The 19,904-nt window shown below is 37.3% G+C and overlaps 1 protein-coding gene across 8 annotated transcripts in view; it reads left to right on the plus strand.

Annotated features, from left to right (window-relative positions):
* cabin1 (calcineurin binding protein 1) overlaps positions 1 to 12,409 on the plus strand; it is a 122,916-nt gene extending 110,507 nt beyond the window's left edge. For all 8 annotated transcript variants that reach the window (XM_051902317.1, XM_051902320.1, XM_051902319.1 and 5 more), the window contains 4 exons: positions 2,363 to 2,648; positions 7,317 to 7,472; positions 8,920 to 9,104; positions 9,911 to 12,409. In XM_051902317.1, the coding sequence (XP_051758277.1) occupies positions 2,363 to 2,648; positions 7,317 to 7,472; positions 8,920 to 9,104; positions 9,911 to 10,054 (771 nt within the window). In that variant the 3' untranslated portion in view covers positions 10,055 to 12,409. The remainder of the gene's footprint in view (positions 1 to 2,362; positions 2,649 to 7,316; positions 7,473 to 8,919; positions 9,105 to 9,910) is intronic.
* Positions 12,410 to 19,904: the final 7,495 nt, after the last annotated feature.

Genomic DNA, 19,904 nt, shown 5'->3' on the forward strand with positions numbered 1-19,904 from the left:
AAAAAAAAATGACATAAATATAATATATAAATTTCATACACTATTAAAGTCAAGCAAACAGTTTGTAATAAAATAAGGTCAAATAATCAAACTTTAAGCAATAGCACAAATAAACACAATAGAAAAGATGCCAATCAAATAAACAGTGTTTTTCAGGTAGATCTAACAGTAGTTAGATGTAGAGCAGGTACAGAAATTGAGTAAAGTAATCAAATGTAAAATAACACTGCATAGTCTTCACAGTATAAATTGAATATAGATGATATAGAATATAATATAGAATATAATCCTTATTAAAGTTACAAAAGTTATTCAGTCAATAGCATTGAGTCAGCAGGAATATTATGCTGCTGTCACTTTAAGACATAACGCACTGATCCAGTATACTGATACTGTTAAGGTCTTTGCACACCAATATTTCTTATGAAATTTACACGTTAAATAAATACAACCTCACGTTGTGTCAATCATGTTTACACACTGCCTCCAAAACTTTCGTCCGTCATAAAAAAATTCGGATCAGGGTACAATTTTCTGCATTTTTCACATCTGTAGCAAGCATTTTGAAAGGTGTTTTGACAATTCAGAGCCACCGTACAAGCGCACGCCAAAATCCAGTATGGCGTCTGACAAGTTAATCCACTTTGCCTTGCAGCACGAAGCACCGTATGACAAAGTGAGGAATACATATATATTGGTGATCTTCTTTTTAATATGTGGCTCCAGTATCGTTAGCAAAGCATCAAAACTGAACCACTGACATCCTGAAGTAAACTGAATCACTTGGGATAATCCCACAGCTCCTTGAGAAGGAGGTGGAACTCTCCTTCCTCTCTACGCAATCTCAGGATTGGATGGACCCAATATTTCCTCTTTTTTCTCTTTTTAAAGGGATAGTTCACCCAAAAATGAAAATTTGATGTTTATCTGCTTACCCCCAGGGCATCCAAGATGTAGGTGACTTTGTTTCTTCAGTAGAACACAAACGATGATTTTTAACTCCAACCGTTGCGGTCTGTCAGTCGTATAATGCTTGTCAATGGTAACTCCATCTATAAGAGTCAAAAAAACATGCACAGACAAATCCAAATTAAACCCTGCGGCTCGTGACGACACATTGATGTCCTAAGACACGAAACGATCAGTTTGTGCAAGAAACCGAACAGTGTTTATATAATTTTTCACCTCTAAAACACCACTATGTCCGACTGTCTTGCGCATCCGGTTGGTAAGGTCTGAACGCGCTCTGACAACGGAAGTGATGTCTCGCACTCATTGAAGTATACACGCGAGAGATCACTTCCGTCATCAGAACGTGTTTTCAGACCTCACCAACCGGATGCTCAAGGCAGTTGGACATAGTGGTGTATTAGAGGTAAAAAATTATATAAATACTGTTTGGTTTCTCGCACAAACTGATAGTTTAGTGTCTTAGGACATCAAATTTGGATTTGTCTAAGCAAGTTTTATTTACTCTTATAGACGAAGTTCCCATTGACAAGCATTATACGACTGACAGACCGCAACGGTTGGCGTTAAAAATCATCATTTGTGTTCTACTGAAGAAACAAAGTCACCTACAACTTGGATGCCCTGAGGGTAAGCAGATAAACATCAAATTTTCATTTTTGGGTAAACTATCCCTTTAAGAAGAGAGAGGACAACAAAATCAACTCTATTTTGTATTGCTTTGAGATATATATATTTTTTTTTTCTTTTCTTTTTTTTTTTCTACAACAGATTAATACGCATCAGACTCAGAAAAAGAAAACTCAATTCAGTATTCGCATGCTGTCAGACGCGGCTTTCTGGGCACGTGTTTCGGATGTGGGCGCACACAAAACTTCTCACACAGCGCACGCAAGTTATTTTTCGCGTCTTCTTGCGCTTGAATATTAAAATTGGCAAGGCTTAAAAACACGTGCAAGTGATAAACTTTCATGACGACACAGCACTGGTCTGATCGAGACAGTGTCAGTTCTGTCAACGAGCCCTGCATGTGCTCTCTCTTTCTCTCACGGTGAGTGCGCGCGTGTCAGAAAGCAACAGAGGGCGGCAAGCGATGGTGCGTAAAGCTCAGCAGGCAATGAAATTATATCTGCGCTAAACTTATTTTTTGCCTCTAACTCAATTACTGTAGACTGAAATCGAACAATTTAATAGCCATTAGCTAATAAAAGACATTTTTAGTCGCCTCTCGTGAAATTTGGATGCATATGTGTCTGATTTACTTGCATTGTAGAGGGATGTTATTTCATTCTTTGTTTCTCTTTTTCTATTCCTTTTTCTTTGGCTCCATTGAAGTATTGAAAGAGATGACGTCAGCTCATGACACTGTTTTTCTGTCCCTTCTGTCTTGCAGAACTCCAGTGATGCGCCCACCACTCCCAAGTTTAGTAAAGACCAGCGAGACATCTTCTTCCCAGCATCATTCTCCACGCCGTGCCTCCACACGCACACATACTCAGCATCAACGCAGGACGGGGAGGCCAAGCTGAGCAAGACCCCTCGGCCACTTCTCATACAGCCACAGACACACAGCACTCCAACACAGATCTACTGCCCGCCCTCCAGCCAACCCGACCAATCGCAGCAGCGGAAGACGCCCAGCCAACCAATAGCAAGCATGGCCTTCTTGCCCCACACAGGTACTGTATCTAATAATCAAATACTTTTTGCAATGACACAGAATAATGCTTTGCATACTGTGCAGTATATACTCGTATACTTCCTAGTATTTGTAAAAAGAAAAATATTGTATGAAACAGAATGCAGTATGAAACGATAAACATTTAAAGCCTTAGTACAGCATGATGTTTAATTTAGTGAGTGGCATCCACTTATCTCAGAAATACACTAAAAGTTCAAAAGTTTGGGGTTTGTAAGTTTGTTTTTTTTGTTTGTTTTTTTTAAAGAAATTAATACTTTTATTCAGCAAGGATTCATTAAATTGATTAAAAAAATATTTGATCATCATATTAGAATGATTTCTGAAGGATCATGTGACACTGAAGACTGGAGTAATGATGCTGAAAATTCAGCTTTGATCACAGGAATAAATTACATTTTACTATATATTCACATATCCCCAAACTATTGAATGGTAGTGTAAATATGGTTATTTTGCATTTTTGTTCCAATTTTGTAAAATATTCATTTGAAAATCACACTTGGAAGGTCTATCAATCACAAACTACAGGTCAATTTGAGCACATTGCATCGTGGGATACAGTATTCCATGAAGTATGCTGTGTTGTATACTTCACGTTTTGGCTAATGTAGTAGGTCATCTGGGATATTGTATGCATACAGAAAAGTTGCAGACTATGCACAGTACACTGCATTAAAGTAAGTATGAGTAGTGTGGTATATTATTTGGAACACACCCTAGTGGATGCTGCTTTGCTTGGCACTCAGTTGACATTTTCCGCATTTGGCCAGAAGAGGGTGTGTTTGTTCATGAAATTATGCATTCTGTTTATGATTTACTTTATATAACCGCTTCCTGTTGGGATCAACATGCAGCTTATAACTTCAACAAAAGTTTTATTACTAATAGAGCCAGCTCTCTCTTCCTCCTGTAAGATACACACGCAGGCGGGCTGGCGGGTGTGTCTCGTTTAGGCTGATGTGTTCTGTGCTTCGTGCTCCGTTGCTAAGGAAACAAGGATGAATGCTCAAGTACATGATTGTGTTAAGCGTGCATGTATACGGCAGAAAGGCCCTGTGTGTGTGTCCTTGAGAGGCCAAATGAAAGTGCATGATGCTCTACAACATAATCAGGTTGGAGTCGGTCAGCTCCTGTCTTTGAAATTCAGTCACAGTTTCTGCCGTATTAAAGCTTGTCAAAAATTCCTTGTCATCACCAGCAGATATGTCAAACGATCTTAGCAGTAAACATGCTGATCATAAGCATACTTAGATGCACACAGACATACTGTATCTGTCACTTTAAAAATCACACCAGTAATCTTTAATAAAGTCGGTGGAAATTAGACCCGTTAAATAATGCTGTCAGTCTCACAAACATAGCAACGTTGTATCTCAGACACATTTTACTCCAGCAGGAGATTCTTTAATGAACTCTGAAAAATAAATGCAGATATCACCTTTATCAAAAAACAAAACAAAAAACTTGAATTAAATTGATGTCTTAGTGTTGAAGAAAGCATTAGCATTGTTGTTGTTAAAGGGGTCTTACTATTATGCTCATTTATAGGTTCATAATTTTGTTTTTGGGGTCTACTAGAATACGTTTACATCATTTATTGTCCAAAGAGTCATTATTACTCTTATTTACATTGTTGCAGCACCTGTTTTCACCCTCTGTTTTAGTTTTGGTATCTTTAAAACCTGTAGTGATGTGTCGTTCATGAACGACTTGTTTATTTTGAATGAATCTTTAACATGACAACGAGTTGTCTCAGAGAGTGATTCGTTCATTTTGTGTTGACCGTCTATGCGCAACATCCCATAGGTTCTGTACAGGAAACAGAAATGATTAGTTCACCTCTCGAGTCTTTCGGGTTCGAGTCATTCGTTTATCAAGTCCCCCACAGGCAAGGCTATGCATTCTGTACCAGAAAAAGAAATTATTAGTTCACCTCTCGAGTCTTCAGGTTCGAGTCGTTCGTTCATCACGTCACAGCCCCATAGGCTGAATGCAGAAACAGAAATGATTAGTTCATCTCTCAAATCTTTCGTTCTTTTGTCACATGACAGCCGTATTGGATACAGAAATTAGTTCATTCACAACCTTCCTTACAAACAAGTGCGTAGTTTTTTTTAGTTTAGTTTAATTTTTTTGTTTTTTAGCTAGTATAATAATTGATTTTCCTATGAAGACTGAACATATTGGTCTATTATTTGTATAAAAAGATTGGTCAGAAGGGACATAGTGGCATAACAAATGTTTATTGCACATATCTTTTGATAATTATATTCATTCCTAAATATAATACAACATACAGTCAATATTAATATGAATATAATGTTGTGTTTGAGCCGGGAAGCGGTCATGTGACAAAAGAACGAAGGACTCAGACCCAAAGACTCGAGAGATGAACTAATCATTTCTGTTTCCTGTACTGCAATTGCATATGGGGCTGTCACGGCCCACATCAGACGGAACTAACGACTCAAACCCAAAGACACGAGAGGTGAACTAATCTTTCTGGGGAACAGACATGATGAATGTGAGGTGACAAAAGAAAGAACGACTCGGATCTGGAAGTGAGGTGAACTAACAGACTGCATAGCCTGAAGAACCTGCTAAGCAGTTGATTAATCATTTCTTACTTAATTTGGCCTCACGACTGCATTAGCATATAGTTTATTTTTTATTCCAAATGTGATCAACGTTTGCCTAAGTAGTATGTGTTGGGGAATTTAACATGTAACATTTTAATTATATGCTGCTGAAATGAATAAAGTGAACGAAATGACTTGAAAAAAGATTTGTTCATTTTGCTGAACGAGATTCAAAGATCCGAGTCAGTAAAATGATCCGAACTTCCTGCTACTAAAAACCTGCCTTCTGAGCAGCACAGTCTGCTCTGATTGGTCAGCCGGCCCAAGTCTGTTGCATGGGCTTCCATGGGCTGAAGCCCAGGGGCCTAGACTAGTACTGGCTGCATGATAATGATATTTGTCAAATAATTATTTGCATAAAAGGGAGTTTGCAGCAGTGACAACAGTATTCTAGAAACAAACTCACACACCCGTACATTTTCAGGACTCGCAACCACATTTTCGGCGAACCAGACTGGACAACTTCCTGTAACGTCATACAGGTCGAGAGAGCTGCTCTGCGCTGAACGCGGGTTCAGTAACTTGTGCACAAATATAATCTGCGTGTTATCTGAAGGTTTTAGATGCAGTTAATGTGTTTCATTGGCGCTGCTTTAGTCTCCATTTTAATTTCAAGAGGTTTTAAATCTGGGGATAGAAAAACCGGAATCACAATATTGCTCAAAAGTGATAAACTTTAAAGGCTATGATTTAATTAATTAAATGCCAGCACTGAATGTTTTAAAGTAAAAACGCAGTGCTGTTGCGAGTTCTACATGCTCGCGCTTTTAGAGCAGTTTGCAATCACCAAACAGCACACATTTATGCAAGTGATTGTTTTGATCTACTGCTGATGAATAATGAATATTTTAATTTATGGTGTTTATATAATGGAGCAGTAGCCTACCTGTAAACTCACATTTCGGCCAGGAAAGTTTTGATGGCATTTTCTTTTTATATTACCGCCATATAATGCCTGTAAACGTAATGTTTATAAGCACAGCGCTGCTTTATGTAATCGCTATAATTCTGCTGTTCCACATGTTCCACTAGCAAAGAGTGAATTTGCATATTCACCTATATTTGACCCTTATTTTTATGCAGCATGCACACACTGTTGTAAATATTAAGTGGTGTATCGACAAGATAAAGTTCAACATAAACAATTTTTTTTCTTAATCTGGTGTAGGGGGGCCTACCGTAATGCTGTAGCCCAGGAGCCTCTGGTTATCTCAAGGCATACCTGACCCCCAGGCCAGGCACCATGAGGGGGCAAAAGGAGGCATTGCCCCTTCAGATCTGATTTGTGCCCCCCCTCATTTTCAATTTGTACATCCTCCACCCCCGAAACGCGTTCGTTTTTAACCTTTTGACGCGTACGATCACACTGGCTGGAGCTAAGCCAGAGACGCACTCGCTCAGCGCTTTTCATATATCACAACTTTTCAGTGTTTTCAACCACATATTGTTTATTTTAGGTTTCAGTCATTTAAATACACATTTAAATGAAGTACTAGCAAAAAAAATACATTTATAGTTTGTTAAATACACACTGATGTCTATGGAAGTGGCAATAATAATCCTTTTAGTTATAATTTTATTCATATCAGATACACATTGTGTAGGTAAAGTTTACTCTGTTCTTCTCTCAGTTCCCCGACCACTTACTTTCGTGTATTTCAGGAGAAATTAATTTATGTGATGTAAATCCAAAAGATCCGGTGCAAACTAACATGGGCGTTATAGATCAACTAACATGATTGTTAAAAAGGTGTTTAAATGACAAAACACATTCACTAACACATATTTGACAATCGGAAGAGTCTATATCAGATACTTCATAAGTTTGTGAATATTTTGAATAAAAAAGAAAAAGCTGAATAAAAGCAGTTCAGCACTATTGTGGCTGCGGTGTGTCGTGACAAGCGTGGAAATAATTGGCGCTTCATCTTAAACTCACGCTGGGGACTCAGCTCGAGTATGGAGTGTTTACTGATGGCACGTATCTGTGGTGTCTGTATGTGTAGAGGACCGAGAGGAGGCCGCCTCTGAGGGTCTGCTGTACCGCCAGCACGAGTCGCACCTGTGTCAGCAGATGAAGATGGCCAGCGTCTCTCAGATTCACAGCACACAGGAGTGGGCCGGTCATGAGCCGCCGTCCTGCTCCACACACACCAGCACAGGTAATGCAGCTTTACTCGCTGGACTCCTCATGTTTGTGCAGTGAATATGCAGTATGCAGGGAGGAGGACGGTACCTGGAGCACTCTTAACTACTCTTATGTCAATAAGTTCAGTTCCCGTTAAATAGTTTGGGGTCATTAATCCTATAAAGCCTGCTGTATCATATTTGATACACACATTTTTAAGGCCTCTAAATTATCAAAATGATCAAAACTTTGCTGAAATACCTGTTGAACACAATGCCTTCTGTCATCTGATTGATAATTCAGACTTATTTAGCAAGTGAAATGTCTTTTAGTGTAATTGTACAAACGTCCCCCTTTCTAAAATCATCTTTAATGATTTTAAGTAAACTTAACAACTTTTATATTGTTAGCAATATTTTAAGATAAACACTTTATTTGTTCATCTCTCAGTCATCATTGCATTGCATTAAATGTTTTAAAACTAAAGAGCTTTGATCATAAAACTAAACATTTAAATATCATCTTACTAAGACATTATTGGCAGATATAGAGAGACGACTGATATTTCTATGCATTTTATGTATCTGCTATATTGTTATAAAGATCTCAAGGATTTACATTACAAGCATCAAAATTTCATCTTCCTTTTTGGCCATATAAATATCAGCATCTGCACAAAATTGTATATTTTTGCTCAATATGAGCCTCTGATTAAAATTTAGCTGTTTTTTCCTCTTCAACTATGACTCACTATATCACATGAGCCATAAAAATCAATAACAATACTCAACATTTACAACCCATTTTTTAGATTTTGTCTAAAGGTTCAATAAACCATTTCAAAGAATAAACATTTTCTGACAATTATTTCATGTCATTACAGGGTTAGAGAAATTAATACTTTATTCAGGAAGGATGCATTAAATTGATCAGAAGTGACAGTAAAGACATTTATAATGTTACAAAAGATTTCTATTTCAAATAAATGCTGATCTTTTGAACTTTCTATTCATCAAAGAATCCTGAAAATGCATCACTGTTTCTTGAGCATCAGATCATCATATTAGAATGATTTCTGAAGGATCATGTGACACTGAAGACTGGAGTAATGATGCTGAAAATTCAGCTTTGATCACAAAATGTATAAGTTACATTTTAAAATATATTCAAATAGAAATCAGTTTTAAATTGTTTTAAATTGTAATAATATTTCAGTTTTTTCTGTATTTTTGATCAAATAAATGCAGCGTTGGTGAGCAGAAGAGACTTCTTTCAAAAACAAAAAATCTTACCAAACCGGATCTTTTGAACACTAGTATAATTATTTGTTGCGTGAGTTATAAATATAAATATGTAAATATACAATTAATTATATAATATTCTCTACTTCAGTCAGTCATTTTATTATTCTTTTAGAAGAATAATAAAGTCATTTAAACTAAGAAATAAGTTTTTTTTTTTTTTTTTTATAATTTCTCCAGAAAGTGACCAGTCGAAGCAGGGTGATGCCAGTCGCATCCGGTCCAGGATTCCACCCAACATGCCCAAACTGGTGATTCCCTCCACAGTCACTAAATTCCCCCCAGAGATCACAGTCACGCCCCCCACGCCCACCCTGCTCTCGCCGAAAGGTAGCATCTCTGAGGAGACCAAACAGAAACTCAAGGTTGGTATTTTTAATTTAATGATCACAACTGAAAGGAAAGCAGACACTTTTGAAATGTGTTTTTAAGTGTGGCACTTTAAAGGATTAGTTCACTTTCAAATGAAAATTACCCAAAGCTTTGCTCACCCTCAAGTCATCCTAGGTGTATATGACTTTATTCTTTCTGATCAACACAATCTGAGATATATTAATAAATATCCTGACGCATCCAAGCCTTATAATGGCAGTGAACGGGACCAACGAGTATGAGCTGAAGAAAGTGTCTCCATCCACATCCATCCATCATAAACATACTCCACACGGCTCCAGGGGTTAATAAAGGCCGTCTGAAGTGAAGCGATGCGTTTGTGTAAGAAAAATACCTGAATTTAAGTTATAATGTAAAATATCTAGCTTCCACCAGACCGCCTTCTGTATTCAACTTAAGAAGAAAGTGTAAACTGATGTTGCGTCAAGTACGTTTTTTCCGTAAGTTGAATACGGAAGGTGTAGGGCGTAGCGTAAGCATTTTGAACTGCGAGAGGCATTACACTTTCTTCCTAAGTTGAATACGGAAGGCTTCATACTCGTTGATCCCGTTCACTGCCATTATAAAGCTTGGATGCGTCAGGATATTTATTAATATAACTCTGATTGTGTTCATCAGAAAGAAGAAAGTCATATACACCTAGGATGGCTTGAGGGTGAGTAAAGCTTGGGCTAATTTTCATTTGAAAGTGAACTAATCCTTTAAGTGTCCACTGCAGATCATGAGATGCTCTTAACATGTTCTCTTTCTCTTCATCTCTTGATGGTTTCTCCATCAGAATGTGATCCTGTCCTCTCAGTCGGCAGCTAACGTGAAGAAAGACACTCTCGCTCAGCCTGCTTTAGAGGTGCAAGAGACGTCGAGTCAGGAATCCTCCCTGGAGAGCGAGTCCGATGAGGAAGATGACTACATGGACATTTGATCCGTACAGCTTTGACCCGCACAGCTTTGACCCGCACTGCTGCAGAACTCGAGCTGAACTTTGAAGTGAAATCTCCTTTTTTTTTAATTGTGTAGCTGCAGCTAATCGTTGACGGTTTCGTCTGCGTCCGTTTTTCTATAGCGCGTGTTCTCCGCTGTATGCACGTTTTTCAGCGAAAGGGCTTTTTCCTACCCTTGGCACTTGTGTCCTGTTGTTTTTGCTCCTCTGCTGCTAAGCATGGACTGGGTTTTTCTGTTGTTTTTTCGTTGTGTACAATCTTGCAAAGTGCCATTTTTACTCCAGCAGTTACAAAAACCACGCTCACAGCTAACCGCAACCACCACCACGCTGGATTCATGGAAAATCAGTAAAAAATGTTCTACTTAAGGATGGATTGTGTAATACTGGCAGTTTGTGTAATGCAGTTTACTCTCTCAGAGTTTCTTGGGCATTAAATCCATCACGACGTTGTTTACAGATTTAACAGGAAGTACGTTTTGCTTGATGTTTGCTCAGCTTAGCAGTGTAAAATAAACATGATTCATATCACTACCAAGTTTTGGTGGCATTGCTACCAAAACATGGAAGATCCCCTTGGGATGTCAGCATGCAAAAGTGAGAGTTTTTCCAGCCATGTGGACACGCATCTCTGTTTTTCTGCATATGTGTTTGTGCGTCTGCTATTCCTTGTTTTTCAGAGCTGCCTGCACATATAGTGCGCACGGAGCATCTCCGTTTGTCCGGTCGTCCGTGCTTCAGCTTTTTAAAGGAGAGTTCTACCAGTTCCTTCACAGCACCTCAAGAGTTCAATTTATATATTTAATTATTATAGATTACTGTATTGGTAATCTGTTGGTTGTAAAAAATATCAAGTATATTTTAAGACACCAAAAATTCCATTGCTGTTGTATTATAGTTAGTATCTCACATTTTTGACCTGATTTCATAGTTTTATTACATTTCCATTTGAGGATTGTAAACAACAGCATGCCACCAGCACTGAGAAGATGTGACGATTATTCATATCACGGTTCAAATATGAATGTGATCTAACTAGCTACAGAAGAATAGAATTACTTTTTTATTTTTATTTTTTTCAAGGATTATGCCGAAAAGTCTGGCATCACAGCCATTGTTTTTTCTTAATGAGATGAAAATGCCTAAAAATGGTGCTGATCCCTTATTTTTGGCTTTTCTTTGAATGGTTAAATGGAAAGTTCACACAAAAAGGACAGTCGTTTTCATTTACCTCTCACCTGTATGACTTTCTTTCTTCCGTGGAACACAAAAGGAGGAATTTAGCAGAATGTTCACGCTGCTCTTTTCCATACAATGAAAGTGAATGGAGACAGAATTACAAAAAGCACCTTAAAAAACAGTCCATATGACCATATTTTCACATGGACTATTTTTCAAGTAATTGAAGTTCTACAGTTCTCAACTCTCACTGATGTCTAATATGGTACGTCACACCAGGTTTTCAGTGAATGATTTTTCTGTTCCTCACACAAGACTATCAGATGGCTATAGAAGACTTGAAATCTAGTGCACAAGCCATATGGACTATTTTATGGTACGTTTTTTGTCATTTTTGGAGCCTTTGACCAACATTAACTTACACTGTATGGTAAAGAACAGCGTGAACATCCTGCCAAACATCATCTTTAGTCTTCTTTACGAGTTTATAATGACATGATGGTGAGAAAATGAAGTACTTTTTGGGTGAACTGTCCCTTTAATCAAGGAAAAGTGCCCTAATGTTAGTTTTATTTAGGTTCTCGACCTGTGGGATTTAGTTTCAGATTGAAGTAGCACTGCTTTATCTCGGAGCATTAAGAGCATGTCATTGTTTTCTCGTGCCGTGTCTGTATGTAGACGGCGATCATGGCTGGCGCTGGTAGTGTTTCCAACCAGATCTGTTTTTGGAAGTTTTTCCAGTTCTGATATAAAGTAATTTAGACAGAGGAATGTTTTTTACCGAACGTTTTCTACTTGTAGATGGATAAATAGCTACCAGTATTTTTTCGAGTGCAGAATTTTTTCAAGACTTTGAAGGACTTTGAAATGTTTCGATGCAATGAGCATGTGTGACCAAACTACCTGTAAACAGATGTTTCTATTTTTTCCTCTTTGTAAAATAATATTTTGTTTGTTGTTGTCTTTTGAATGCTGTCTCTATGCTTGTGTTAAGAATGTAAGACGAGGTGGGTAAATCCTCTGCTCTCTAGAGATGGGAGCTTTTCTGTGGGGTATTATACTGTCCTCAGGCTTTTTTTCTGAGAAGACTGATATTTCTGACTTGCTGCATTGATGATATCACAAAACCAAAAATACACTTACAACATTTTTACCTGATCTTTGGTGTTTTTCGTTTTTTGAGATTACAAACACCTTCAGAAATCAAGTTTCGTGGTTTTTAGTCCATGTGAGGTAGCTATATGCTAGTGTACACTTAGTCAACATGAAACGAAAGTTCACACTATTTTGTGAATGCATTTTTTTGACCTTGAAATGTTTAATCAAAAATCATAACTGGATCTTCCAGTGAAACAACAGACTTCTCTCTGGCGTCGTATGCCGAACTTCTCCAATCATTTAGTCCGCTTAAAATCGCGACTTTCTTACAATCGACTGTAAGTTCATGTTCAGATCTGCCTCCATCCAATCAAATTCAGCTTTGGTCACAGGAATAAATTACATTTTTTTTAAATATTCAGATAGAAAACAGTTCTTTTAAGTTGTAATATTTCACAGTATTGCTGTTTTTACTGTATTTTTCAACAAATAAATGCAGCCTGGGTTAGCATAAGAAACTTAAAAAAAAAAAAAAAAGTCTTTACTCCAAACTGCTCACTGCAGAGGAGCTTGACATTCAGCTCCGCCTTTCTGTAATGGGTGGAGCTTGGTGGTCCAGCCACACCCTAACCATAACCCTATTCAAATGGTGCTCACTGCAGAGCCAAATAATGTCCAGTTCCATCATTTTGTGTTAAATGTGTTCAAAAGTCTGAATATCTGTGTAACTTTAAGGAACGTCACTACCAAACACCTTTTTACTGCAATTAAGCAAACTTTTTTGGGTGTTATTCTATAAAATGTAGTTTTTAAGCATGTACAACTGTTCAGAGCTGTGCTAGATAACCATGTGCTAATTAGCATCCTTGAGCTAGGCTCAAATTGTCACGACCGAAACATGTCATCATTGTTTTGGTAGTGACAAAAGGGAACACGTTATCATTTATTTGGGGGAAATAAACACAATTTTAGTACAGTTATGCAAATCATTAGTATTTTAATATGTTTTAGTAGTTTTAGTATGAGTTAAAATTGTGTAATGTGATGTGGTCACTACCAACACATTACTGTCACTACCGAAAATGTGCAGTCACGACCGAATCATGGGATGTTTTGTCAAAAATGAAGTATATTGAGTCATCAACTAAGATGTCATTATAGTGTTTGGTTCAATGTATATTCAAACTCATGAATCATTCACTTTGAAATGATAAACTTTGACTTTTACAATGAAAGATTGGATTCAAAATACAACAAAAATTACACTTGAAATATTGTTAAAATTGTAATTGTTATTGATTTACATGTAAAAAACTTTTTAATAAAATAGCAAAAAATATATTTACACGGTAGATGTAAACAAAATCTTAATAGGTCAATGTAACCCTTCTTAATAAATTATTTATCATTGTGTTTCGGTAGTGACAAATTTGGGGAGAGGAAAAATATTCCAAAACTTTCTGAAGATACAATATGAGAATTAACTGCACAATTACTAGAAATGTGTACTGGGATATTATACAATTTGCATACATACAAAATTTGTGGAAAAAGACTTTTTTCAAGACGTTTTCAACTCTGAACCAGTTCTGTAGAATGGCCCATATAACAAAATGTGCCATAGCTCAATTCATAATGTTGCAAGAGTACAGATTTTAGATTAGTATAAGATACTACTGTTCTTTATGGTCAATATTCTCTTTCAGGTCAACTACTATCATGGCGGAGCAACAGTTTACCCTATAAAGCCTATTGTATCATTTTTGATACACATATTTTTCAGTCTACCTTGATGTTGTTGTACACAGTAAATGTAAGAACAACTTTGATATTGTTTGTAATATTTCAAGATGAACATTTACTGGACTGAAGCAACTTCGGTTTACTTGATTATCCAGACATTTTTAGAAAAATCATGTTCAAATGTGAGTCAAATATGATCATCTTTTGAGGAAGGTTTTTTTGTTCATCTGTCAATCATCATTGTATTGTATTGTATTATATGTTTTAAAACTACAGAGCTTTGATCTTAAAACTAAGCATTTAAATATCATCTTACTAAGACATTATTGGCAGATATAGAGTGACGACTGATATTTCTATGCATTAACTGTAAGTAGTCGCTATACTGTTATAAAGATCTCAATGATTTACATTACAAGCATCAGAATTTCATCTTCCATTTTGGTCATATAAATATCAGCATCTGCAGAAAATTGTATATTTTTGCTCAGTTTGGGCCTCTAAATAAAATTAAGCTGTTTTTTCCTCCTCAAGTATGAGCTCCATATTCTCATAATAATATACTATATGAGCCATAAAAGCCTGATGTATCAATTATGATACTCGATGTCGAACACATATGCATTTTTTTTTTTAAATTTTGGTTCAATAAACTGTTCCAGTTAAATACAAACAAACAAACAAAAATGTTTAATATTATTTCTTCACAGGGTTAACATGTTGATATTAATGGATAGTTGCCTGAAAAACAGCACAATTTAATTGCACAGATGATTGACGTTCACTCTATCGCCCCCTTGAGTACTAAAATACTAAAACGTTCTGTACATCTGGACTGTGAGCTTGCAATGCATTCATGTTTGTGTCTGTGATTACGCTTGATCGCAGTCATCATTCAGTTAAAATGATCTTTCAGTGCCCTACTGCAACTTAGCCATTTGTAGTTACTCTAAATGATTATGTTTATACATGTTCTTTCTATAAATTACAAAAAAAAAGAAAGAAAGAAAGAAATGGAAGGGAAGTGAAAGGAATTGTGGGAAATGATGACATCATCTCCTCACAGTCATCCTGTAATCGTTTCAGGCCAAAGACCACCCCGTCTCTTTTAGCCAGGCCATGTCAAAGGGAGTGTCCCGGCCGGTGTGAAGCCCTCAGACTCGAGGAAGGCCATTAAGACCCATTAGCAGCTGCCAGAGGTTTCTTATGAAGTGCTGCCAATGTGTCATTTACTCCCTTTGTCAGGCACACTACGCTGAGGGTTTGTTTTCTTACATATGAGACCAAATGTGTGTCAGATCTTTTGTAGGGGATGTGGGGGTAGGTGGTGATTGTTTGCCTCCTGTGTCCGTCTGTTGGCCTCCATCTGACTGAATAGCCTACTTATGAGTCATAATGTACATTTGGACTTTGATCTAAAATAAGGCCATTATGTAGTTCTGGTAATGATGTTGGGTCATTGGTTGAGGCAAATGCTGCAAGGAAGTTGGCCTTTCAGGTGAACGAGCCAATCATAGGTGGCCTCAGGGTATTTCTTGTCAATAATGCTCAAATGTAATCAATGACTGCATGCAAAGATGTCCTGCAGCACTTGCATGTAGCATGTGTTGAGGAATAAGCCAATAATATAAATAACACAAAATATAATATAAAGAAATAATAAAATAAATTTTTGTGTTCAGTAGGACAGTGTTGTTATTGTTAACAAAATCAAAAACTAATAAATGGAGCCCCACACATGACATCCAGGAAAAAAATAGTAGGCTAAATCATGTGCACGAATTAGTAAAGTGTGCGCGCGATTTAGCAAATCGAGGGACGAAATAGTAAATCGAGCACATGATTTAGCAAATCGAGGGAAGGAATTAGTAAATCGCGCGCACGATTTAGCAAATCGAGGGAACCAAATAGTAAATCGTGTGCATGATTTAGCGAATCAAGAGAACGAAATAGTAAATTGCGTACGATTTAGCAAATCGAGGGAATGAAATAGTAAATTGTGCGCACAATTTAGCGAATCGAGGGAACGAAAAAGTAAATCGCATACGATTTAGCAAATCGAGGGAATGAAATAGTAAATCATGCGCACGATTTAGGGAATTGAGGGAATGAAATAGTAAATCGCGTACGATTTAGAAAATCAAGGGAATGCAATAGTAAATCGCGTGTACAATTTACCAAATCGTGGGAACGAAATAGTAAATTGCGTACGATTTACCGAATCGAGGGAATGAAATAGTAAATTGTGCACACGATTTAGTGAATCGAGGGAACAAAATAGTAAATCACGTAGGATTTAGCAAATCGAGGGAATGAAATAGTAAATTGCGTGTATGATTTAGCGAATCGAGGGAAAGAAATAGTAAATCGCGTGTACGATTTAGCGAATTGAGGGAATGAAATAGTAAATCGTGCGCACGATTTAGCGAATCGAGGGAACAAAATATTAAATTGTGTGTACGATTTAGCAAATCAAGGGAATTAAATAGTTAATCGCGTGTACGATTTAGCGAATCGAGGGAATGAAATAGTAAAATCACGTGTACGATTTAGCGAATCGAGGGAACGGAATAGTAAATTTTGTGTACGATTTAGCGAATCGAGGGAATGAAATAGTAAATCGTACGCACGATTTAGCGAATCGAGGGAACGAAATAGTAAATCGCGTGTACGATTTAGCGAATTGAGGGAACGAAATAGTAAATCATGCGCACGATTTAGCGAATCGAGGGAACGAAATAGTAAATCGTGTGCACGATTTAGCGAACTGAGGGAACGAAATAGTAAATCATGCGCACAATTTAGCGAATCGAGGGAACAAAATAGTAAATCGTGTGCACGATTTAGCGAACTGAGGGAACGAAATAGTAAATCATGCGCACGATTTAGCGAATCGAGGGAACAAAATAGTAAATCGTGTGCACGATTTAGCGAACTGAGGGAACGAAATAGTAAATCGTGTGTACGATTTAGCAAATCGAGGGAATGAAATAGTAAATTGCATGTACGATTTAGCGAATCGAAGGAATGAATTAGTAAATAGCACGCACGATTTAGCAAATCGAGGGAACGAAATAGTAAATCGTGAGCACGATTTAGCGAACTGAGGGAACGAAATAGTAAATTGTGTGTACGATTTAGCAAATCGAGGGAATGAAATAGTAAATTGCATGTACGATTTAGCTAATCGAAGGAATGAATTAGTAAATAGCACGCACGATTTAGCAAATCGAGGGAACGAAATAGTAAATCATATGCACGATTTAGCGAATTGAGGGAACCAAATAGTAAATCGTGCACAATTTAGCGAATCGAGGGAACGAAATAGTAAATCGTACGCAAGATTTAGCGAATTGAGGGAACGAAATTGTAAATTGTGCGAACGATTTAGCGAATCGAAGGAACCAAATAGTAAATTGTGCGCACAATTTACTTTTTTCTTGCATGTCATGTGCGGGGCTCTATACTAATAAAACCATTTTTTTTTTATTGAAATAGAGCTGAGATAAAATAAAATATAAATTTTAGAGCTCAGCATTAGAAATGTTGCAATGGAATAAATAAATTAACGCTCTATAGAAATCAACAATAAAAACAAACTAATAAAATGATAAAAGCACATAACAACATTACTTAAAATGAAAACTGAAAATATAAAAATAAAAGCTAATTCAAAATATTAATAAATACTATAAAAGTAAATAAATAATATTAAAATAACACTGCAGTAGGTCTTTGAACTTGGTCAGACATTTAGGTCTTTGGAATGATAAAATAATACAGCCTTTGGAAATTGAAAACATGGAAATTGTAAGGAATTTTAAAAATAGTCCAGACAATATATTACATTAATGCATTTGACAGATGATATTTACATTACATAAAAGGTATACATTTTATCACGCATTCCCTGTTATACCTGTGACCTTGACATTGTTTGATTAAATGCAAATTAATACTATTTTAAAATGTTATGTTCCCACAGTTATGGAAACCCTGGAAATATGGGAGAATTTAAAAATGTATTTTTCAGACCAGAAAAGTCAAATGAATAAATAAATGAATTAAAATAGGACATAATTCAATCCTAACAAGTCCTGAATATCCATTTTCCTAACTGTGTGTCATTCTAAAATATTTTTTTGTGAGCACATTTCCTGATTTTAAGAGATCACTGGATAAGAAAATCATGGACATGTTTCAAACTAACAGTGGGAACCCCGTAAAATGCCCGTTTAGTATGTTTATGGCATTGATTTCCTCTAGCTTTACTGAACTTTCTGAAAGCGTTTGAGCTTGCAAGCAAGACGTGTATCATTGTGTATGTGATGCACCAGAATCACCCAGTGTTCAGCCGGCGCTGTGCCTCAGCGTCCCCCCCCGACGGCCCGTACCTGAGCACTTAAAGTGGCCAGTTAGAGCATCAAAAGGGAAGATTGCATAGCTAATGCCAGGGAAAGGTGTGAGATTTCTCGTCGGCCCATGGCGGGGGGGCTCTTTATAGACCCCTCAGCCGTCTGATCCCAGCCCTGAGCGCCTGTGTATTGGCAGCTGTTAAGCTATTGAGTGACGATACGTCCACACAAGGCGCAGCAAATGGCAGAGGCGGCTAACACCTCCTGACTTCAGCGTCTGCGATACGGGATGGATGCAGATTTAAAGACATGATCTGACCAAGTGACTGTTTTGTTCTTTTCAGCATTTCCTGTTTTTTAATGTCCTGCAAATTGAAACATCTCTTGGATGTTATGCTAATAACTTAGCATAATAATCAAACTCCATTTTCTCTTTCCCGTGAGCCAAAGTGCATCAGAAAAGTGTTCAGAAAAGACCCAGTGTAGTGGTCTTGGCCGTGACATTGTCACTTCCTCCAGTTCGGCCTTTCTGACCACCCGAACTGTCACCCCGTCCTAAAAAGCACCAGCCAAACTGGTTTCAGATCAGCTGCTGGAGTCCAAAAGCACACATCCAGCCCAGCGTGAGTGAGGCGCGTCCCAGCGGGACTCTCTTGATCCCTGTGGGGTCTACAGTAGGAAACCTCCTGTAATGTTTAGATACGACACTTCACGCAAGCATACGTTTCCTCTACAGAGCAGCCATGTGTTTTCAGTTACACATTAATGATGTTTTAACCTGATCAAAGGGGATATGGATCATTTTATGACGTGTTTCACAGATTTGGAGGGTTAAGGAAAAGTCAGTGAGGTAAAGTCTGACCTTTTGCAACTCAAGTTTGCGGCGTCACTACCATGACACGAGTTTCTCAAAAGCTAAAGAAGAGTATTTAGTCTCACGTGGCTGTATTTATTGTAAAGCATACTGTTGTTTAAATAATAAAAAAGGTTGAAGAAAATGAGCATAATCTCCTAACATAATTGTTGGGAAATAGCATTACTATCTTCAGGAAAGAGTCAACAGTTCTTATCATAATTAAACCCATCTAATGTGTCTGATTTCCAGGCGTATAAGCACCTCGCAGGTGTTAATAAGCTAGCGAGTCCGTGTCTCACATGCCTGGCCTTAAAATGGAGGCTGGTGTCCGATTCAACGACTGACTTGTTTCAAATGACAGCATAGCAGAAGACATTAGTGCTTCACACGCTAGCATATGATAAGCTTGTGTCTTCCAACCCGATCTCGTGAGGAAAGTATACGTTTTCGTACCCATGAAAATGAATGATTTTAGCAAAGAAAAAACAAGTATGAAGATCCACCTTAATTGTACAAAAACATACAAATTGAATTCATATGAATTAGCCACCATTGACCAAAATAAAAAAATGTTACGGAGATTGTGTTTCTTCCTTTTGCT

This window comes from Ctenopharyngodon idella, chromosome 8 (assembly GCF_019924925.1).
Source record: "Ctenopharyngodon idella isolate HZGC_01 chromosome 8, HZGC01, whole genome shotgun sequence".
NCBI lineage: Eukaryota > Metazoa > Chordata > Actinopteri > Cypriniformes > Xenocyprididae > Ctenopharyngodon > Ctenopharyngodon idella.